The sequence below is a fragment of the Neopelma chrysocephalum genome, unplaced genomic scaffold, assembly GCF_003984885.1.
Source record: "Neopelma chrysocephalum unplaced genomic scaffold, ASM398488v2 Primary Assembly neopelma1_63, whole genome shotgun sequence".
Lineage (NCBI taxonomy): Eukaryota > Metazoa > Chordata > Aves > Passeriformes > Pipridae > Neopelma > Neopelma chrysocephalum.
In genome coordinates, this window is record NW_020897720.1 from 8,001,610 (window position 1) to 8,025,371 (window position 23,762).

General features: G+C 40.4%; 1 protein-coding gene and 1 long non-coding RNA gene across 3 annotated transcripts; one reads left to right on the plus strand and one right to left on the minus strand.

The window, feature by feature from the left end:
• Window positions 1-3,579: 3,579 nt before the first annotated feature.
• Window positions 3,580-16,711, minus strand: UBLCP1 (ubiquitin like domain containing CTD phosphatase 1). Of its 2 annotated transcripts, none has more exons than XM_027682792.1 (11): window positions 16,635-16,711; window positions 14,158-14,351; window positions 13,097-13,188; window positions 12,595-12,680; window positions 12,387-12,502; window positions 11,257-11,355; window positions 10,274-10,311; window positions 7,984-8,082; window positions 7,421-7,537; window positions 5,943-6,070; window positions 3,580-4,601 (listed from the first exon to the last, which is right to left on the minus strand). In XM_027682792.1, the coding sequence occupies exons 2-11, from the start codon at window positions 14,309-14,311 to the stop codon at window positions 4,574-4,576; spliced, it is 957 nt and encodes a 318-aa protein (XP_027538593.1). In that variant the 5' UTR covers window positions 14,312-14,351; window positions 16,635-16,711; the 3' UTR covers window positions 3,580-4,573. The 2 variants fall into 2 exon arrangements, with proteins under 2 accessions (XP_027538593.1, XP_027538595.1); XM_027682794.1 differs by having other exon boundaries at window positions 14,158-14,348; window positions 16,635-16,689.
• Window positions 16,712-17,302: 591 nt separating this feature from the next.
• On the plus strand, window positions 17,303-21,141 carry LOC113967358. Its single transcript, XR_003534137.1, has 2 exons — window positions 17,303-18,214; window positions 19,693-21,141. It is a non-coding gene; the product is annotated as an uncharacterized LOC113967358 (long non-coding RNA).
• The last annotated feature ends 2,621 nt before the right edge of the window (window positions 21,142-23,762 follow it).

Genomic DNA, 23,762 nt, shown 5'->3' on the forward strand with positions numbered 1-23,762 from the left:
TGAACATCAGCTTTGACACCCTTTTTTTTTTTTAATCATCTGTGGACATTTTCCTATAATATGAAAATTTAAACAACTTTTCTGAACAGCCTGTGAATCATCACTCATGCCCAGCTGTCTGTGCTCAGGAAGGAGCATGACAGATCCAACTCAAAATCCAGGGGTTGGTCTTGCAGCAAGTAGAACAGAATGGAGATGAAAAGCCCAATCAAATCTGAAGGTTGAGATGTTTGGCTCAAGCATTTATATTGAACTATGACTTCTCTGATGCTCTGATCCTGAGCTTGACTTGCTTTCCTCTTAAGAGCAGCATAAACAGTGATGAACAAGGCTCCCACTGTTGAATACCAAATGCATTAACACCACAGATATTTAGCACTACAAATCTGATGCAATCTTAGTGTTTCAAAACACCAGGGTCAGTCTTCTGGGGTGTTGCAAGTGGAGGAGGGGACATCACTCAGCAGCAGTGCCCCATGCAGGCTCTGCTCCAGGTCACCCAGTCCCCTTGCATGCATGAGCTGCAGCCAACCCTGCCTCCTGCCATGATAAATGATAAAAGTTGCTCTTTTCTGATATATAAGCACCTTGACAAATGGTGGGGTGTGAGCAGAGCTAATGTGCAATTCCAACTAGAGAGTGGATGGAAAAATAAAACAACAAAAAAACAACAAAAACTTTCAAGCAATGTTAATGATGCACTTTTTGCTGTGCCTGGCACCCCACCCATACTGCTCAGAGCATTATGCAATTTGAGAACAAGTTCCCTTTGACTTGTACCCATTCTTAACAGAAAATGAATTGGTAGGAAAACTATTTGCTAGGAGAGACATAGAAATTAATGGCATGGCATTGTATGTGTCTGTGTGTGGCAAGGACACAGGCCAAGCTCTGCACAGACTCCTGAGAACTAAATGAGCATCCAAGTGCTCAAAGCAGAATCAAAGGATCTCCAGAGATGAGCAAACTTCCTAAACAAGCATAAATAATGAAGCTCGGGGTTGTATGAGAAAGCTCATCAGTATATAAATAGATCATTTTGAAATTCCCTATTATAAAACACCATTAGAAAAGGGCAGATGAATGAATGGGGAGTTGGAGGCCTTGTGTGATTACCAGTGATTTAAAGGATAATGAGGGGTGATACAGATGTGCTGAGAAATACAGATGTAAAGTAGACCAGGTGCAGCAGGTAAAGCCAGGAGAGTCAAACTTGGCACCATGAGCCATTGAAGCCATTTTTCACCTTTTGTCTAGGAAAACCTAACCAGAGATGCTCATCTCTCCATGAGGCAGTTCTTACTGAATTTTCTGTGTTGCTTATACCTAAAACATGCCCTCATTAGTGAAGAGCCCATTCAAAGCACAGATGTCAGCACCACTCACTGGTAAGAGCATATTGCTAATATTACTCACACAGGAAACTCGTAACACTTGGAAGATATGCCTTGTCTTCTCTAGGATAGAACAGTATTTTTCTCTTCTAGTCTTGTTATTTTCTCTCTCAACGTTTTCTTTTTGCAGAAATTTTTCTCTGTCAATCCCCCAGCCAAAGCACTTCATCAGGACCCTACACTGGGTCACCCAAACTACTGCACACTAGCACCTGCCACAACTGCTGCAATGCCAATAGTGTAATGTAAAATAGTGTAATGTAAATAGGATTCTGCCCTCTGACACCAGCATTTCTTGTTTTAAGCAGCTGTAATGAATTAGGAGAACTGAGTACTTTTCTTTACCCTCTGAAATACAGTTTTTACTTGGCCTTTGTCTTACTGGGGGCAAGCGTTCAGCGCTTCTCACATCAGTCTTAAATACATCCTGAACAGACAGAGTGGAAAATTGTCTTAAACCCTTTGGCATCCACTTGCTGTCAGTTGAATGTCAAGTCAGGAATAAAAATTGGCAACTAGCTGTAGATTTCACAGTCATGCAGCAGGATTTGTGGAGCTGAATTTGCAGTTCAGTTCTTGGCTTCAGCTGTCACTCCATGTACCTCCAGTGATGAGCATTCATGCCACAGTGAGGAATTGGAGTTGTCAGATATCCAGGGCTTACTGAAATAACTTCATTTTAAAATGAACTGTCTCTTCTGGTCTGAATAATCAGACAGAACAACATACAAAATGTTTGACATGTATTGGGAGCCTGGTACAGTCTCTGACACATGAAAATATTTGGAATATTTCAGACTCCATTTAATGCTTCCCCAGAGTTTTGCAGAATGGTAAATTACAAGCTCTGTAATTAAGCCATACATTGCCTTTGATTATGCTTCAATCCTATTTCTTTTAATAGAGATTATGAAAGCCATTGATCAAATACTTCTCAGGCACCTCAATATAATCTAAAAGGAAAGTAAATGTTAACAGGGAACTTTTAAACTTTGCTGTTAATAGTTATTCCAAGGCTCAACTACACTTTGGAAATGCAAGTAAGTTAAAACTGCCCTCTCTATTGAAAAGGTAGAACAAAGAAATCAGCAGAGGTGTTTTCCTCTGAATTTATAAGTAATAAATATGTTGTTCTAGAGCTAAGCAGAAAACTAGCCATTTATCCTTGCAGTTATTCTGGTAGTTTGGCACAGAATCATATTGTATGTATAGCCCAGAGAAGTCACGTAGTACAGTGAGGAGCTGCTGTGAGTGACCCACTGTCATCTTCCTGAGCACCTCCAATTCTATTATTATGGATATTGGACCTTCTTAGCCTACTTCAGATCAGCAAATACTCTGAAATTCTGGGACAAAATCACAGTGTCACTGACATAAAAGAAAATCAAAATAGATTTTTTTAAATGTTCCTTGTATAAAGCAGAAGGAAGGAGTATTGCTCATTTACTGTTAACTTCAGTTTGTAGACTAACTTTAAGCAAAAAAATATGGGCATATCTTTGAATACATTCCCTTGGTTTGGCTTTCTCTCTCTGCCCACAACAAACTCTACAGGTGATTCAAGTGCAATGTCTTGACTTTTTTCAACTGTTTAAATTCAAAGGAATTCCAGTGCACCATGTACCAGTCCTACATTCCATGATCTATGTGGCTGCAGCCTTTCCAGTAAAGGATCACTGTTTGAGCCTCAGGGGTTCTCCCTGGACTGTGTGTACAGGAGTCAGTCAGCTTCTAGATCAGAAATCAGCTCTAGGAGACAAAACTCCAGATATTCACCTTCCACACTTACCTAAAACGTGATTTTTATGCATCAGGTTTCTGGTTTACCAGTTTAAAGCACAGCTTGGGTTGGCACTAAACCACACAGAGCCGTGGATAAGAAACTGTATATTTTCTGACAGGTCACTGAGCTGGAGCCTCGTGTGCTCATCCCAACAGCTCATTTGTGCCTGCTGTCCTGACAGTCTGACATGTGCTGTCAAGGTTCCTTTCCCAGCCAGGCTGGTGCTCCACTATTCAGCACCACTGCCCTAATCTGCAGAGGCACATACCAGTCTCTTACTTAACTACTGACGCAAAACCTGTGTCTCTGGAATCCAAATAAATCCTCCAAAACCCCCAAAATTAGTATTATCGATGGTTTCTCTATTATTCAAGCTAAATGTTTAAGGCAGCACGGGACACAAATTATGAAAAAGGTCTTTATTATTTACACAACTGCTATAGTTCCTTAAGAACAATATATACCATTTTTATTTGAAAGGGTCAGTCTTCTTTCAAATACATGAACTGCATAATGCACAAGTGTTGGAAATGCCAAACAGCAGTCACATCACACTTCCCTAGTGCAGGCATAAGCAGCGCAAGTAAATGATATTTTAAGAACAGTATGGCTGAATATTGTATTTAAACACAGTGTTTGCACTTTGACAAGATTTAGCTAGAAGAGAACAAGGGTTTTGTTCATGCTTTGTTAGGAATGTGACTTTCCCATCTGAGGTTTAAACCCTTTATCTGGCATAGGGGAATTTTTCAGGCAGACTGCTTTTCACTGACCAAGTAACAGTGGGTTTCTCTCCCTCAAACTTCAATCTTTTGTTTTCCAGTAAACACTGCTTTATAGTACAAGTTCACATACTGGGGTAAATTTGCCACAGAGGTGGTACTTTCCCATCTTACTGTCTTGCACAGAGAAACACTGACATACTAATACATACCAAACTTAGACAACTTGTAATTTATAGACTTAAATACTGGAATGGGAGAGGGAGACTGTTTCTAAAGATGGAGGGAATAGAGGACTTATACAATTCATACACTGCCAAGGTTGGCTTTTTACTCAACTTTTTTTGGTCTAAATATTTCTTTCTAGTTTCAGAATGGTTTTGGTCTTTGATGGTTATGGTTGTACTTCGGCAGCAAAGGAGAGGAACGTATTTGGAGAAGTAACGCCAGAACTGAATGCAAGAAAAAGCAACTGACTTGTTTCTCCCACTTTGAGCTTATTGCTGTGATCTTTTAAAAAACCCACAACCAACCAACTGGAAGACCAAGTTTAGCAGTCATTCTGGCATTGGGTCCAGTGTCCAGCACTATTACACTCTAGCATAAAAGCAAGGAAAAGTCCAATGATCTTAGTGATGTTCCCTTCAACTCAGTGCCACACAGTTTTATTAGTGTTATTGTCCTTGCTTCTTTGAAAGATACCTGAAAGAAATAAAAGTACAGTTTTTCACAATATAAGAGGTAGGCACAAATATATCCATGATCTTAAGATCAAACTACGAATCTGCTTTCTTTTCTCACTAACAATGCCCCTATTGATAACCCCAAACTAGAAATGCAATCAACACTACTTATGATTTTTATTTGATTTCAACATTTTTCAGTTCCCTGATAGGTTATCTTACAGTAATTCAAAGTCATGTTTTTAGTTAGACTCTATCAGGCTTTTTAAACAAAAGGGAGGAAGGAAATGGAAACCTGTTTTATTTAAAGAGGATGGAAAATTACATCAGCTGGAAAAGTGGCTATTACATCCTTTAAGATAAAAAGGCCCATTAGTAATGGCACTCCTTCAAATAAATTCAGCACTTCAGTGAACAGTGATCCAGCATAACCTGAAAAGAACAGCCTTCCACCAGCTTCTTTAGAGAATCTGAGTGATGTTCAATGGCTTGTATTCTGATCCCACAGTTCTCCTGGCACTAGAGCTGGAACAATCCGTGGTGTGACAGTGAAGGCTTTGCAAATACTCCAGGAAAAAGAATCCAACCAATTTCACTGACTGTGAGTTATCCAATGACTTTCACTGCTTTTAAGGTTTAACATTTGACTTTCTGTCTAATCAGAAACAAGAAAGAAAATTGTACCAAGCCTGCAAGGCTGTTCTTTTAAGCACTGAACGGGTGGTTTTCAAACAGCAAATTGCACACACTTTTCTTCACATGCATTGAAGCTTCAGGCTGTTGCATAAAACCATTAACAAGAATTTTGCCCAAACACTTCAGCTAGTTATTTTCTATCAAGAATTAGGTTGATAACTGGTGCCCTGAGCACTTGGAAAACTCTTGTTCATAACACAGTAACTTGGAGCTGATGAATACTATGAAACCACACAACCAGGGTAGTGACAGAGAACCACTCTGAAAAACCCCAGAGCTCTGAAGTAACTGCCAGAAAAGTTGCCACCTAACAAAGGAGCTGGGATCTGAACTGACAGCCTAACTTTGCAGGGAAAAGAGAGAGATTTCCAGGAACCAGGTTCCTTCAAATATTCTTTTCCTTTTAGGAAGCATAATTGGCAGTCCTGAATACTGGAGACATATGAAAACACAGATGCATTCTGTCAAAATCTTATCATTTTAGAGAACTTGCCCAAACACTACAACCTTATTAAAATTCTACTCAAACTGAAGATCTTCATAACTTCATAAGTGATGTCAAAGTTCATCAGCTCCACTGTTTCCGGTCTTTGTAGAGACAACCTCAAGGAAAACATGTGAGGTCAGGGACAGAAGGAAGCAAGAATTTTGACTTTGTTCTTACCTTTCCCAATGTTTGTGATTCAGCTCCAAAAAGTCATCTAGTTTTGCTATTTCTTTGAGGTACTGAGTGAGCTTTAGAAGCTCCTTGTCTTTATCCCGATTTAAATGTGCTTTCATAAAGGGCCTTATCTATACAAAATAAATAAACTGAGTATAACCATTGGCTCACAAAAAAAAGTTTTAGATTCTTTATCATTTACCATTAATTAAGGTATATTTTCAGTACTATGTCAAGTTATAACTTCTTACAGGTAGGAGGAAGAAAAACCTTTCCATTAGTGGTCACATCCAATTTGCCCTGTTCTTCCTGCAAACTGGACTGTGGGGGTTTTGCTTTGCACCACCCTGGAAGAAATTTGTTTTCTCTTGAACTTTTCTGAGCCTTCCCCTCCCAGACAGACTGATAAAATGATCTGGAATGGACTGGCACATTTTCTAATATGATTTCACAGAGATTTTTGCAAGAGGGGTTTTCAGCTCTGCATTATGAACTGTGTGGTATCACTGGAACAAGATGCTTTTTTTCAATAAAAAGCCTTTGACTACAATCAGAGCTTCTGTGAAAAGAGATGTCAGAAATGAAGCTTATCAGACAGCTGCTTTAAGCCTGGAATACATTATACCTGGGCCTTGTTTTAGTGATTCAACATTTTTGTCTGCAGCTGTTAATGACATTTTGATAAACACCTTTGAAATCTGAGCTTGAGGGACCTCTCTGGATAATTCTCTCCCAGCAAGATCTTTGCTATTCCTGATTCTCCTTCCAATTAAGATCATCTTGTTAGATCTCATCAACTGCTACCCTTTTCACATCATGGATACTTTCAAAGAAATCTTGAATTCCTGCATTTGAAAACATCTTTTTCATTTAAAAAAAAATTCATGAAATTTCTTTTAGTACCACACTGCTCTACCATCATATATATGAAGAAATTTAGGTTTCATTCTTATTCAGAACCAGCGCTAATAATGGAGCACAAAGTGGTTGACAGTTGTATAAAATGAAATATTTGCTGTTCTGTGTCAAAACAGCTCAAGGTACTAATTATTTATCCAAAGAGAACACTTGTGATTGCACTGGCATACTACCATGAAGTACAGTCACTTGTTATTTGATTTATTTTCTGTCTATTTAATATGACCACTCTTGAGATTGAACGTCATATATTTCAATGGTGCCTGTCAGCAATGCCCAGCTCAATTATAGCTTGCAGGTATAACTTACACATAAATCATAATTTTATTGATTTTGGAAGTCTCTTAAAAGCTCAGTTAATAGTGAAACAAAGTTTATTTAATACTACTCTTAGGGAAATATTAGTCCAGACAAATGGCACTGTAAATAAAAAGTATAATAAAATATGCAACTTTGCTAGTTAAGAATAGCTTTTCCTTATGATACAGCTAAGAAGTATGAGAAAGTACTACTTGAAGGATGAAGAAAAAGTAATAATAAATGAAAATTCCAGTTTACATTACCTTGAGTCCATTTTGTGGATTCATTAGGAAGTTTCGGCCAATATCATCAAACATAATAGTATTCTTTTTGCTGTAATATTCTGAAAACTTTCCCCAGATAACACCAAGGGGCTTCACCTGGAAATACAACACATACAAGGTACCTGAGGTAAACCAGACCATATACAGGAGCTGAAAATACCATCTATAGGAACCTGATTCCAAACTTAAATAGATACTTGTATTCTTTTCCTTCAGCATTAGCAGGTAGTTTGGCTTTAATAAAGGAAGATATGTGAAATAATATAACATACTAAATACTCCACACTAAGGATAAGCTTTCTGTTGGTACTAAATTTTCTTGCAACCGTTACCTACTATTTGATTTGAAACCTGTGACATACAAATGAATGACTCAAAACATTAATAGAGACTTTCAGTAGCAAAAAAAATCTGCAATTCCAAGATTCTTACAGTTTTCTTGCATGAAAACTTCAGCACAACTTTATAGTTGAATATTTCAAAGGGGTATGGCAACAAGTCAGCTGAATGTAGAAAAAGATCAGGAGAAAATAGGTACTTACATCTATTAGTCCTCTTCGAGGAGTGTGCACTGTTATCATGGCAGCACTGTCCAGCATGAAAGTTATCTTGTAATTTGTGTTGGTACTCACTCCAAGCTCCTGCATCATAAAAATTTATTATTAAAGCTTCTAATTAAGATAGTTTTACTGCTGAGCAACTGGAGCCACAATTACAACACATTGTTTGTCACGGAGTGAGCAGTGGAGGATTACCAGAGACACACTAAAAATAGATATCTGGGGCAATTTAAATTTGTTACACAATGAGAATCATAAACATACACTGTTCTACCATGAGAAAAACGCAGATAGGAATTTAGTTTTGCAGTGTTTAGTAGCAGTAACTTATAAACTGATGTCAGCATAAAATTAAAGCAACTTTGCAGAAAAGGCAAAATACAGAGGCCTTGCTCATACCTTTATGCACAATCTTTCACAAGTTCTACATGCCTCAACTTTACTACCTATAGCAACTGTGTACTGACTGCTATTTGTTCCTTACAGTGAGTTGCACAAACCACAGCCCAATTTAAGATGAAATATTTGTAACAGTTCATTGTTACCATTCCCTCCTGCACATGTCCAAGACATTAGTCAGAAATCTGTCAGTTTACACTTTAAAGATTTGATAACTCTTGAAATAAAGACTCTAAGGAAAACGTCCTTTTTAAAGCTAAAAAACTTTAACTAGATGAGAGACCATTATTTCCATTTCAATTCCTTTCAAATGCTGAAGAGTAGTAGCAAAATCTGCTGACATGGTATAACACAGATATTGCTGATGACTTCTGGTGTGTCCCACAGCAGTAATATGCAAAGCTACATAACAAGGAGAAAATATCCACTGAAGCAGCTCTCCTGCAAATATCCAGCCACACGTAACTGATTTGCTTTCATATGAAAAAGTGAATGTGGCAAATGAAAAGCACTACCTGCCTGGGTCAGTATCCTGTTATACTGACAGAACCAGCTGTTCTAGACTGTTGGAATTCCAGGCATAAATAGATTGCAAATGAAAGATTAAATTTGGTTATCTGATACTCCCTTCTTTTTAGTGCTGTTCTTGCTTTGTAGTTTAAAACAAAAACTTCAGTGCCAAGCATTGCTGGGTTCACTGTTCCCTGACAAAAACTGAAACTTCTGTAGACAAGCACCCCTGGTGTCACCAGTTTAAGGAGAAACAGCAGGTGGCATCTAGTGGTAGGAATCTCAATGGATCAAGATTCAGGAGCAGGTACAGAGATTCAGTAACATGACAGGGCTGGGAAAGCAAACAAGAAATGTAGAAAGGTGACAAATGCAGGGGAAACAGCCCAGTTTTGAACACTGGTTTTCCACAAGATCAAATCCTTGCACTACACTGACAGACACAAGATAAACATGTAACACTGCCACATGAAGTACGTTTGCAAGGCTCAACACTGACTGTACTTGCACTAACTTCACTTTATAGCTCTGACTACAGGTTCCCATTTCTGAGATCACTCAGAGGCATTTTTATTTAGAAAAAATTGTAGAAATTAATTATTTTGAGGAAGAGAACACTAGAAAAATGTGCTTTGCTCTGTTAAAACCTGAAAAAAATAGTCTATAATAATAAGTGGAGATATAAAAGCTTAAACTTGGAAAACTTTTTCCTGAAATGGAAACAAGCTTTGATTTATAAAATGTCCCAACCCACCAACCAAACACACAGCAATTCTTAGTAAGCTCATTAGATTTACAGCTAAGCCTGACAGTAAATATGTTTACCACGGGGTCAGCTGTGCAAAACTGGCTTCCTGCCCAATTTCAGTACGGAAGAAACCAGGACTGAAAGAAGAGCTCTTACAGGATGTTTAATAAGGCAGAGGAAGTCACAGAACCACACAGCTGCAATAGGTAAAGATAAACATGAAGAGTTTCCTCTTGATAACCTACTGCAGCATCTCACATCTGTCTGCTCCTTTAAAAAAATTACATTTAAAGACTAGAGATCTATAATTAGAGGTAAGATGAAAGCAACTGTGAAGGCTGCGTGACGAATCCAAGTTTCAGCAGGTACTGACTTGTGTTTAGTTCTGCTAAATTTAGCACCTATGCTGATAGTTTGTGTGGAATTCTAAAGTTAGACTTAATCTAGTTTTGTGATGGAGACAATTTAAAGTGACTATGAAAATTTAAAATACTGAGGCTATGATTCATACAACCTCCCCAATTTCTAACCCGTTCTGTAATGCTGAGCATGAGCCCAACTACACAAAAAGTTACCCAAACCAGGAACCAATCACACGTTTTCAGGACAACTTACTTTCATTTTGGCTTCAATCCACTTCATATTAGTAGCAGCTGAAACAAATGAGAGAAAACAGAAAGAATACTTTATCAAAATAAGTCATTACAGGCAAAAAATGAATAAGCCAAGAAATTGCTCACTTCATAAGTCAAATTTTTACACAAAATTTAATTTCAGAAAGATCTATCTTCATTGCAGCTTGTAGGGTTACTGCCTTAAAGACAGTCTTCCTTCATGGAAGTCTGTTCTTATTTGGAAAAGCTTACTTTTCAGATGAACAACTAGATAAGCAGTGCAAGTGTTGAAACCATTTTCTAGATCAGCTGTTACTAAACTCTACAGTCTGCAGGACCATAAGGAATGGGCTACACCTAGTTTGAGGAATCACACTGCCTGTGCAGATCTCCTCCTGGAAGCAATGATAAGAATACATAAGGTCTGGAAAGGACAAAGTCTCAACATTGCCCACTTACCTAAGAATATGCAGAAATATTGTTCCAGACTATGAAAATGACATTTTGCAATACAATTTTAATATGGTTTGAACCCTGTTCTGGCTAAAGTCTGTTCTGCAGCTGTTGGACAGGAAACAACCCAGCATGCAAAGGCAAAGGATCAACCATCCCTGTAGACAGGAGAATTTGGTTCATTTGGCAGTTCACTAGGTATTGTCTGGATGGAGATTATTTGTAAAGATCACTATCAAACAGTGTTTGAATGCTGATTATATAGTTCTGTTACTTCAAGCACTTATTTGTTTGTACAAAGTAACACTCAGTAAAATGATGCTGAGACCCATTGCTGTGAGCTTTTTCACGTAAGAATTACTATTTTTTCTAAAATATTCCTAATAGCTGTGTGACTTACAGCCAAACATTTCTGTATTGTTTTAGATCTTGTGATTCACACTAAAAAGCAATAAAAAAACCTCCCACCTGGAGTGTCTGCTCTGAATGACAATTTACTCTAAACTCTGAGGTACTGACTATAAAACTTACACCAAATTACAATATCATAATCCTCATATGCAGAAGTCAGGAATTCATGAAGGTATGGCCTCATCAGTTCTACCCCAGTTTCAGCACACGATCTGTGGTCTAAAAAGAATATAAGAGATAAGCAATTCATTATTAAAGTATGAGTTATTAAAGTTCAGTCTGACTTTCCTATCTATCCAAAGACCTGAAGAGTTTCATGAGGGAAACACTGAGGCACTACAAGATCACGCATGAATTCATAGCAAACTACCATCCCTGTTTTAAAGGCGGAAAGAAGAAGCAGAGAGGATATTTATCTGTTTATCCTTAGAAGTCCTTGAGGGCTTAGCTAATAATTAAATCAGAGTTCTCTGAGTATGAGTATCTTTGAAAAGTCAGGACAAATAGTTCATCTGTGCACTTAGCAAATTTGTAACAGGACATATATGAAACAGACTCCTTAAAACCTAGTCCAGCTACTTTGTAAGCATATATGAAGCTCATTTCAGAGATGCAAACACTGCCTGTTCCAATTCAAAAACTGTTGCCAAAACCTGCTAGCAGAAGACCTTTAAACAAAAATTTTAAACTCAGTAATGGGTTGAATTTTGATCTTAGACTGGAAACAAATCTCATCAAAAAGGAAAGCTATTATTTACTACTCACAATTATGCTGCCATGACACACCTACATCCCAGAAAATTAAGTCAGAAGCAAAATTCTGGCTTCCAAAAAAACCAGCTTGACAGAATTTTCAGGTAAAACATGTTTTTATGCATGTTTAGTATTAATTTGTAAATAAAATTTGAAGCTATTCTCCCACACCCCCAAAAAAGTGGAGTCAATCAGGTACAGACCAGGATGACTATTTTACAATATCTTGCCCTGCCACAAAACACAAGGTGTCAAGAGAAAGACTATTTAGACAGATTACTAAATTGCCACTTTTTTATATCTTCTTGCACTAAAATCAACACCATACAACATTTTAAAAGCTCAGTGCTTTTTAAAATGTGAGCAGAAGACCACAAAATCATACAAAGCAGAAGGTATGTTGTATAAGACAGCAAAGCAAAACTCAAAAAATGTGATCTGGCAAATGAACCGAGCTCTTAAAACAAAAACATCCCACAAGTTGCATAAAAACTCACCAAAAAGTGTATAATCAACATCTAGAACCAGCAGCTTTTTCCCTTCTCTAGGAGGATTCAGAATTTCCACTTTGTATTCTTTAACTCTACGGGAAATTTTTAGTAGATTTTCTTCCCTAATGTAACAGTGCAAAAAGTTACAGTTAATTAAAATGCACACTCTACATTCAATAACAAACAAACTGTTTTAATAGCTAAAACTCCTAACCTATTTTCTACTTCCACAACTTCCTCTTCGATATCAAAGTCATTGACCACATCATCGTTATCGGGAGGTGGCCCAAGGACATCTTCCTAAAGGAATAATAATAAAAGATAACTAGAATCACAGAAGGAAAATAACAATGGATATCGAGTTTCTGTTACTGCACATTACAGGACAAAAATACTATTTAACCAAAATGATTTCACTTAAGTAGTGGAAAGAATTACTAAAGTATACTGATGATCGTTCAATCTGAGAAGTCAGTGAATATCATAATAATAGGTTTGTACTTCAAGTCCAGAGCAATACAGGAGTTTCATGAATACACACTGCTCTCAGAAATCTTCAGGAAAGCTAACTTTACATAGAAAAATAAATGCAAACAGAAATCTACTGTACTATATCATTTATCAAATGATGACTGAAATATTTAAAATTTAAAATCACAATTTAAATTAAATTTAATTAAATTAAATTTAACCTAATAAACAGGTAAAATATTTACCAAACTCTCTTCACGAGTGCCCATCATCATTATTTTTGTATTTGGTTTCAACTTGAGAGCTCCAAGCTTGACATCATCATCTGCAGGTTTGCCTGTAACAGAAACAGGTAATATTTGAATTTTTTTACTGGGATAGATTTTAGAAAAATGTCAATACATTTCATGCTTAACTGAAATAAGCTCCCTGTAAAATACCAGCTATCCCAAGCTGTATTATCATTCTCTTCCATATAGTGTCCTGATTTCAGCTGAGATTGAGTTAATTTTATTCCTAGTAGCTGGTGCAGTGCTGTGTTTTGGATTTAGTATGGAAATAATGCTGATAACACACTGATGGTTCTTTGGTGCCAAGCAGTGCTTACTCTAAATCAAGGACTCTTCAGTTTCCTGTGCTCTGACAGTGACCAGGTGTGCAAGAAGCTGGGAGGAACTGGCCAAAGGGATATTCCATACCACAGAACATCATGTCCAGTATATAAACTGGGGGAAATTGGCTGGGAGCCACCGATGGCTGCTCAGGGACAGGCTGGGCATCAGTCAGTGAGTGGTGAGCAATGGTATTGTGCATCACTTGTTTCCCTTGGGTTTTATGCCTCTGTTTCCCCTTTTCATTACTATTTTCATTATTATAATTAGTATTATATTTTATTCTGTTTCAACTGTTAAACTGTTCTTACCTCAACCCATGACACTTACTTTTCTACGCCCAGTTCTCTTCTCCACTGGGATGGGGCAGAGACCCAGCATCTCTGTGGTCCTTAGTTGCTGGGTGGGTTTAAACCACAACATACAGACACATTGCTTATCTGGCTAGCAGCAATTTAACTTCTTTTTAGCATATATTTGCACATTTCCATGGCAACCACTAAAAAATTACCAGGTAAATGTATCAATAATAATCAATATCCGGTGATTTATAAAATGTCTGTATTCATGTTCACTTGAGAGCTAGAACTGGGAGGTAGATGCCCTGTTAGTGGGCATCTTGCCTAGGTTTAGAGGATGTTTGTCCTTAAACATCTCAGGCACATCCACAACAAACATCAAATAAGAATAGTTACCCTTCATTTTAAGCCCAAGTAGTTTTTGACGCTCTGGTAACACTCCAGTAAGGCCTTTAAGAGACTGTTTCAGGTCCAACACTGTGTCTTCTTCTGACAGCGAGGTTATTGTATACTCCTGTCCACCCCATTTTATTATGAGAGAGAGAGACATCCTTGAAGCATATGTTCAGTATTGTTTTCTGAAAAATCTGCTGCAGGAGGAAAACAAAGATCATGTAAGGAAGAAATAGGAGAACTGCTCTTTTCAGAAGACAAACCATAACATCTATTTAAAGTATTCTTGATTTTTTATTATATTGCACATCAAAGAGCTGTTTGTTTCGCATGAGCAGAAGATAAACATGTTGATAAAGTGTTGAAACAAAGGGATAAAGAACAGTGCTAGAACTGGGGCTCTGAGTTCCACTTTGATGTATTTAGCAATGTCACATTCACCGTTCACTGTGTGTTCTGTGCAGGTACAGCCTGTGCACTGCACACCCAGCACTTGAGCAGAGCACTGCAGCACCATAACAGTCATTGCAAAGCTCAGAAACGTCCTCTGCAACACTTATGCAACCACCCGTGGATACCTTTACACATGCAATAATAAAACAGCAAATATTAAATACCTAAAATACATAAACACATAAAAATAGTTTTCTGAACACTACAGTCCATTTTTGGCACTGGATTTCTCTAATCCCTTTCACTGTGCATTACCTGCAGTAATACACACCCCAGGTCACATCTCACTGTAGCAATATCAATGTAGGAATTTGAAAACAAAGCCAAAACATACACCCGCACAATGCAATTACGCTGCAAGAACTGCACTTGCATTGCAGTGCTGACAAAACAACCATAATTATACTATCCTTAGTTTACACAGCATCGTTTATACAAACTGTATTTAACAGTTTAGTCCTACATTAAACACAGCAGAAATACAAGATTTTTAGGTTAATGCAAAATTAGGAACATGGTTTTGTCTGTTAGGGCTTGGAAACAGAGAATCAAGGAGCTAGAAAGGTATGAAAAGGCTGATACAGAGTGTCAGGAGATGCACAGAAGGCCTCTGCACCACTGATGGTGAAATTGTCCTCAAAAGACTGATATTCAAAGAGAGGGCAGACCTGTGAAAAACCTGGGGCTATCCACCTTCAAGAAGTGCATTATACCAATAAATGCAGGTCTGACAACTCTAAAAAATCTCAGAATCCAAAAATCTGATTCCTCTTCCTCTCTAGCATTGTATTGTCAGTGGTTACCTACTCTCAGCCAAAATACTTCTCTTTTATGCAGTAAAAGCTACTGGGAACAAACAAGTAATTGCTCACATATCCCCACCAAGCTCAGACCAGGTGAGAAGTAGGCTAGATACAACCTGCTTGCTGAGGACACTACAAGCCTCATCTCCACACTACTGCCCCTATGAGTCCTGAAAACAAACTGAAGAGGAAAAGTGGTATCACAAAAAATGAATGATTTTTTACCTTTTTTCCCCCAAGTATTCTCAAATCAGATAGAGACCTGGTATTATACTGTGAAAAAGACTCATGAGGAAGGGGTCTTAGAAGCACCAAGAGGTTCGACTGAGATTAAGGCTGCAATGTCAAGCAATGTTGATACATAGGGTTACTGCCATAAATTATTCCTGTCCACAATCCTTGCACTAAGTTTACAGAAAGAAGGGTTTATTTGCCTGTTTCCTTACCTGTACCATACACCTCAAATCATTCTGCAAGGAAATGCACAGGGCAAGAACTGCAAGAAAACTTCTCAAGTCTCTGTCCAGCGCTAAATTGAAACGCTCATCCCTCCAAAGCTGAGCACTTGACCAACCCTTGATCCTTACACAACCACAGCCCTGTCACAATGAGCAGCATCATGGACAAGGCACCTTTATCCCACACCAAACACGGGGACCGAATCAATGAATACAAAAAAGTGGATCAGAAGCAGAGGAAGACGTGGGGAGAAGGGCTCTACCATGGGGGCTGGGTGCTGTGAAATACAACTTCCTTGGGTTAATTACACCTCCTGAGCCTTCACAAGGCCTTTGGACCACCAAGAGCCAACGGATTGGAAGGTCATAGAGAAAGCGCTGAAGTCGTGCTGTGAAATTGTAGCATCGCACCGATTTATCTTGGCAGATCGCGAAGAGAGACATCCACATCTTTAAGTCCCACTAAGCAACATAAAGATAAAACCCCCGAAACACACAAAGTGCCTGATGAGCCGTACAAAGTGCGGCCCCGTAACAGGTGGGGAGCGGGGTCTGGGGCCAGCTCGGTGCCAGCCCGGGTTCGCCCCCCTCCCCCGGCCGGGCTGTCCCGGCACGGACACGGCCTTGGCGAGGGGAGCTCCCACACGGCGCTGCTGCGGCCCCGGCGCCGCTCCCGCCCCGCGGGGGCAACGGCACGGCCGCCACAGCCGCCCGCCCCCGCCTCCCCACACCGGCCCGGCCTCCCCCCCGGCCCCGCCGCACCCACCGGCCTGCCCGGGGCCGCCGATCCGCCCTCGCAGCGCGGAGCGGCCGCTCACCGGCCGCGGCACCGGCCCCGTCCCGTCCGCCCGCAGGAAGCGGAACTGGCGCCCGGCGGAAGCGGGAGGCCCCGGATGTGCGCGGGGCCGGGAGGCAGCGGCGGCGGGGCTGCTCCGTGAGGGAGCTCCCTGGGAGCGGGGTCGCGCAGGGAGCTGCGCCCGTGGGAGCTCAGCGCCGGGGGAGGCCGCAGAGGCGGCTTGCAGGGGCAGCTGTGCCGCCAGTGTGTCTTTTCTGTCAACCTTTAAAGAAGATTGTTCCGTACCCACGGATACCGACTGAGACACTCCCCTGCAGCGCTGCCCCCAGCTCTGAGGTCCCCAGCGCAGGAAGGACACGGAGCGAGTCCAGAGGAGGCACCAAGATGATGAGAGGGATGGAGCTGCTCTGCCATGAGGAAAGGCTGAGAGAGTTGGGATTGTTCAGCCTGGAGAGGAGAAGCTTCGGGGTGGCCTAATTGTGGCCTTCCGGGGCCTGAAGGGAGCCTAAAGAAAGATGAAGAGAAACTTATTTACAAGGGCCCGGAGTGACAGGACAAGCGGGAATGTCTTCACACTGAAGGAATAGGTTTAGATTAGATGTTAGGAGGAAATTCTTCCCTGTGAGGGAGGTGAGACACTGGCACAGGTTGCCCAGAGAAGCTGTGGCTGCCCCATCCCTGGAAGTGTTCAAGACCAGGTTGGATGGGGCTTGAAGCAACCTGCTCTAGTGGAAAGTGTTCCTTCCCACTGCTGGAGGGTTGGAATTACATGATCTTTGAGGTCTCTTCCAACCCAAACCATTCCATGATTCTATGACTCAAAGCTCCCTTAACTCCTAAGCTGACTCTCTACAGGTATATTGTTGTATCTGTTGAATCAAGGGTCACTTCTTGGCTACTGGTGGGATTCTTGGGAACTAGCTTCAGCTGCAGTGGTTTTGTGGATGGATAACAGATGTAGAAATAAAAATGTACTTTGCCCCAAAATGGCCTTTTGCACTCACGTATTCTGCTTTACAGAAATAGTTTAAAGGGAAGAAAATTGTTGTGCAGTAGTGTGGTTTCTTATGTGAAATCACATGGAGGTGACACAGGCTGCGGTTCCACTTGGTAGAGATGGTGGTAAATTTGGGGAAGGAAGTGAAGGTTTCAGTCCTCCATTACCTTAGGTCTTGCTGTGTTGAGAGGTTAGATAGTTCTTCTCTCTCTTTTTAATTTGGTAATAAGTAGGGAAGAGAACAAAAGAGCAGAGATAAACAGCTCTGTACTGAGTCCAAGTTTCTTCGGAGTGGCTGCTGGAACTTCTAAGAGCTATTCCTAGTATAAATAAATCTCAGTGGAGAAGGGCAGTATAAGCAAAAAGTGTGTAGAAGCCTGATTTCTTTCCTAAGTGGATATTAATTTAATGTATTTCCTGCCTGGATATGAATTTTGAGTTTGTTCTGTGTTCAGGTTTTCATGTAAAAGCACTGCTTTGGTTTCCAGAAGAGTGGTGCAAATGGGAAATTGCTGTAACGACTGTTATTGTCAAGTTTAGTTTCTGACTGCACGTAAGTCCACTTAAAACCAGTTGCTGTGTTTGTATCCCAGTCACCAAGGGTTTACTTTTTGCTTTAATGACACACAGTTGTCCTCTGCACGCAGGCAGCGCGTTGCAGTAATGCTGGGAAGCTTCCAAAGCTGCAACTCGTAATTGAAGTCACACCCTGTCATGAAAATATGCACCCTCCAGGCCTTCTTAAAAATTCAGGCTACAAAAATGACACGTAGTGTGATCACCTCTCTAGTTGTAATTTTTTTTAAATATTTTTTATTATTTTCTTGTTGGCTTTGAAAAAGCTCTCTTGAAAAAGAGGCAGTAGGGTTTTGGGTTTGGGGTTTTTTTTCTGTTTGAGGAGTTATATGAAAAGGTATTTATAGGTATTTATACATATCTAGTTTCTGGTGTGATGCTGGTGTTTTAGTATCCTGGCTTTTAGGACATCCTTGAAAGATGCTCTTATCCTGACTACATTCATATGGTGCAGATAAATAATTCCATTTATTTAGCTGTGAAAACACATGGTGGTGCTCAATCCTAATGTTAATAAGTGCAAAGTGGTGATTTGACTATGACCATATAATTACAATTCAAAGCCCAAACAGCATAATCTTTTCTTTGTACTGAGGAATATGTTTCGTGGTGGGTTTGCACTGTGGTAAATTAGTAGAGGCAAGAGGCAGGAAGAGCAGTGTGGAAATTCTAAAGCACATGCACGTTCCCTTTCACCTTGATGTGCACTGCTACGTCCTGGGATGCTCCAGGGTGAAATAAAAGAAGTGACTGCATGTCAGATTGATGCCTCCTGGCTCCCTTCCTGTGCCTCAGGTTCACATCACGCATTTCTGAGCGTTTTGAGCAATGCACTCCTGTGCATAACTACTGAAACCCAGGAGCTCATCTCCTAAATTGCTGTTCATGCTGCATGTAAGAGAGAAAAAATTCCCACAAGTAACTCAGGGGGAAGCTGGGTAAGAATCCTTGAAAATTTAAAGCGGAAAACTGTGTGGAAAGCTCCAAAGGTTGCTTTGGGAATTAAGAGATTAGATCACGTCTCTGTGATCTAAGGAGGTAGAAAGCAAAAGGTGATGACATTGCAGGCCTGAGAGATGCTAAATATTTCTTTATTCAGTGACTTTAACAGGGAGAGTCAGTGCAGTTGTTAATGTGCTGCAGACTAAGAAGGGACCAACAGACAGATTTCAAAGTCTTAAAAGTTTTGGGGTTTTTCCAAATTGTTTTTTGGTTCAGAAAACTCACTTGAATATGCACCAGCCTCTACCCCACTTATAAATTGAACCCACATTAGGAAAATATCTAGAACAGAGCCCATATTCTGCACTAAGAATAGAGGAATCCCTAAAGTACCTTGGTAGCAGTGTATTTTACTCTTAATATGTTTTATGCTCTGGTTTCCTCTCACACCTCTTTTTACAGTTTTCTACAATACTTTATTGCTTTTTTCTGTTCCCTTTCTCTATTACACAGTTTGTTCTAAGCAGGTGCTAGAAACAGTGATGTCTGAGAATGTCATACTCTGGAAGTCTAATCCCATCCCAGTGTTTCCAGCCTGATTCAGCCGTGTGTGTGCAAGTCTCCTGCCCTGCTTATCACCACTTGACTGCAGCAGAGCAGCCAGCGGGGTGTGCTGGACACTGCCATCACTGTGCCCCAGAAATGCAGCATTTGAATGCTCCCTGTGATTCTGAGTCACTGTGACTCCAGGCACAACACTGAGTGCTGCATTCCCAGTGTTCAATAATGCTTTAGGAGCTGGCAGCTCAGCTGAAGACATGGAAATGTCTCAAGTTTGAATTTAAACACTTTTTCAGGTTATCACTAATACAGTAAGTCTCTGTCTCCGCTTCTTTATCAATAAAAGGGAGGTTAGAATAATATTTATGTAGTTTCCTTACAGGAGTTTTTTTCAGGATTATTTAGTTAATGTTGGCACTGTGAGATGTTATAAATACTAGAGGCTTGTACCCGTGTACCATATGATTTTCCACTTTCTGAATGCAACTGTTATTCTTCTGCCACTATTCAGCCCAATGATTTTTATTTTATTTACTTCGATTCTTTGTATTCTAGATTATGCCCCACTGGCAAGGGATCTTGGGAAAGAACTGTGATGCTTTTGTTCGCTGAACAAAACCTGATTCATCCCTTTCCTTACATCACCACCCAGCTCTCCAGCTTTTCAACACAGAGATTGCTATGGCTTTCCTTTAGGTACACTGAAAATCACAGCAGCTGTTTATTTGGAGTCAGCACTCTCCAGCGTTATGAAGTGGTAAAAATATATGTAATCATAGGAGAGATTTAATTATCGGAGATACTGCAGAAGTGGTTTCTTGAAGAGAGTGAAAACAAATAGGAAATTCAGAAACTGTGACTGGCTGAATTCTAGAAAGAGCTCTGAAAAGCAGTGAGAGTGAGAGGAAAAATAAGGGTTGATGAGAAGCTAAGTGATGGGCAGAAATTTAGGAAATAGGGTCACAATAATGAAAAGCAGGGGAATTTTTGAGATGGAGATACAGAGTGAGAGTAGGTAAATCAGAGAGAGATGCACTGGCTCTGTTACTATTGTGGGACCCAGTAATGCTCCCAATTTCTTTGCCTGGGTATGTGTTTCTGCCTGAATTAAAGTTTAATTAAAATTTATTCATTCCTTTGTTTAGTGAATGGGATAAAATTGCAAGAAGAGAACAGAAAGGCTTTGGGGGCTGGCTGCCATCAGTATTACACACGAGGCACCAAATTAGGTTTCACAGGCAATCTTAATTTTTGCATTATTTAACTTTTGCCTGACTTTATGCAATATAACCTACTTGTTAAGACATTCCTTTGCTGTTACATATGTATGTATGAGTATTTTTTGAAACAATGGCTTGTAAAAAGCTTCAAATAAAACTGCCCATGTTATTGTCCACCTTATGCATGCAATGTCCTTCCATGTCAGCATATTTTGCTGCTCTTTGAGAATTCTTATGAGGGATTTTCTTTGTAAGCAGTTTGGGGTGCTGGCATTTGTCCATCTGCATGGACAAATCAAGCTTCCACATTATCTGAACTCTGAGAAGGTCTTTTCAAAGTTTTAATGAGATGTCACCATAGTGGTGCCCTTCTGTCTTCAGTTGCTGATCACTGAAATTCTGGAATCCAAAGGCCTCTGTTAATAATGAAAGATGAACAGTCATTGAGTTCAGAATTCTCAGCCACCCAGTGTAAAATGCAGGGAAGGCTTTTAAAATTCCAGAGAAATGAAGCAGAAAGTTGAGGTGCTTTTAAAAAGCCATGTCTGACAAAACAGTGGTAACGGCACATACCTGATCTGCTCATTACAAAGCCTTTGCTTTTGTGAAGTAACACATTTACAGAATTATATGCTGAGAGATGATAGAATGAAATAAAGGTGGGGTTCAGTTCCTATTGTTTGCTTGCAAATTGAAGCGAGAACTTCGGGGATTTGCTACAATACTTTCGTGATATAATTACTTCTAAAATAATAATAGATACTTCCAGTTCAACTCCTATAAATACCTGTTACTGTCTATAGTTGTGAATGTATATTTATCTCTATCTGCTTGCTGTCTTTTTGTCTCCCATGCAGCTTTGCAGAGAGGTAGGACTTAGAGATCCTGCACCATCCCCATAACCTCGGTCAGCGTTGAACTGAGCCCACAAAGAACAGAAAAGAAGTGACTCATGAATTTTTTCCATGTATGGCATGAGTAGACAAGCAGCCCCTGGAAATGAGGCCGAAATTCTTATGCCTTATATGACACTGATTCATACTCCTTGTGATAAGAAGTGAGGTACTGGCAAGTGTTAAACAAGGGCACAGTGGTGAGTGGGCTGAGCCAGGCAGAAAAACAGGGTGGCTGGAGACTGGTGAAGCAGAGTCCAGGGTTTGGAGCAGTGTGTTTACCCCAGGTACAACAGGATTGACTGATAGTGGCATGATTATTAAGAAGATACATAAAACAAGACCTGCAAATATTTGTCATGCAGGGACCTGTTAAGTGACAAAGGAGGAAACCCAACTGCTGAGAGGAGACACTGAGCAGATCAGAGAAGCCCTGTGCACAGGAGGCTCTGTGAACCTCCTAAGCCTGACCAGAGCATGAAGTGCTTATGAGTAACAATCACATGTTTATGTCCTTAGTTTGGCAGGACATGCAGGTTGGTTCTTTCTAAAGAGAAGAATTACCGAGTTTAGGAATCCTTGCATGGACTATTTGCTTCAAACTAAAAATTTTTCAATAAAAAGCCTTTTATTGTTTCAAATAGCATTAAAATCTGAAGCTTGTGAAAAATTGTGCTTAGCTCCTCTGTGGTACCTGCAAAGGTCTAGGACACCCCCGTCAGTTGTGCCATTTGGTCTCCTTCCTTCTGCATTGTGGACTGACTGGAGTTTTGGAGACTGGCCCAGTGTGAACACCAAGTGCAACCAGCTGAGGATGCAGCAAGGCAGAGCCCCACCACAGACACGTTCAAACTACCCTTTTCTTCTGTCGGCTTAAAAACCTTTGGGTACTCAGACAAGGGTAATGTTGCAAATCAGAATGCAAATAGACACCCAAACCTCTTATTTTAATATCTCTGCTTCACAGAGTTAGACACTGTGTTAAAGCCATGCACTGTTAATACCTATGTCTGTGAATGCTCCAGTTCTCATTAGAGATGGAAGGAAAAAAGCAATTATTAAGTTGGCTAGCCCAACCCTCGTGAACTACAGGATTTTCCAGTTCAGTGTATTCCCTCATTCCTCACTGCAGCAAAGTTTTTTTTCATGTTCCAGACAATGTGGCTTTGTATTTTTTTTTCAAATATTAAGGTAAAAAACATTACTTCTCTTGGATCATAATTTTTTCCATACCACTTAGGAATGTGTGCTAGGGCCTGGCCACGCAACCTTTACAGGATGAGTAAATACTGGTGAGACTTTTCATGCAAGGGCTCTGAAGCATGAACTGGGCTGAGGGAGCTGCCTCTGGCTCAGGTCTCCAGCTGAAAAATGACAGTGCAGTAATACAGAAATTCTGATGTTTTTTTCTGGTTGATCTCACAACAAAGATGACTGGAGATTCTGCAGTGCAACACTGGAAAAAAACAGAGTCAGCCTTTAGTATTTGAAATTAATATAGCACTTTGTGTTCCACAAGGCCACTAAAGAGTACTATTAAAATAGCAGGGCTGCCTTTTAAACATTTGCCCAGACACTACCTCAAATTTTGCTGACCGGCTTTTCTGAGTCATCTCCCAGACTCGCCGCTGCCCTGGCGAGTCCACGCGTCCCGGGAGGACCCAAAACCGAACCCAAACCACAACTTCTGCCCTTTCGTGGGGGCGGGCGAAGGGCACTAGTGCCAGACCCCTCTAGCCGGCGGGGAGCGTAACCTCCCCGGCCAAATTCCCGGTGCTTTCCACCCAAAATCCCCTTCCAGTCCCGGCTCCGGGCGGGGGCGGAGGGGCCGCTCCGCGGGTGGGGCGGGGCCCGCGCATGCGCGGAGCGGGGCGGCGCGCGCGCGCAGGCGAGCGGGGCCATGGCCGCC

What these genes read in the sequence shown, in the direction of transcription:
- UBLCP1 (XM_027682792.1), bottom strand. Translation starts at nt 14,311, where the DNA reads ATGTCTCTCTCTCTCATAATAAAATGGGGTGGACAGGAGTATACAATA. An exon ending in ACTTGGGCTTAAAATGAAGG is followed by an intron (nt 13,189 to 14,157) that starts GTAACTATTCTT and finishes TTTCTGTTACAG; the next exon opens with GCAAACCTGCAGATGATGAT. An exon ending in GCACTCGTGAAGAGAGTTTG is followed by an intron (nt 12,681 to 13,096) that starts GTAAATATTTTA and finishes TTATTCCTTTAG; the next exon opens with GAAGATGTCCTTGGGCCACC.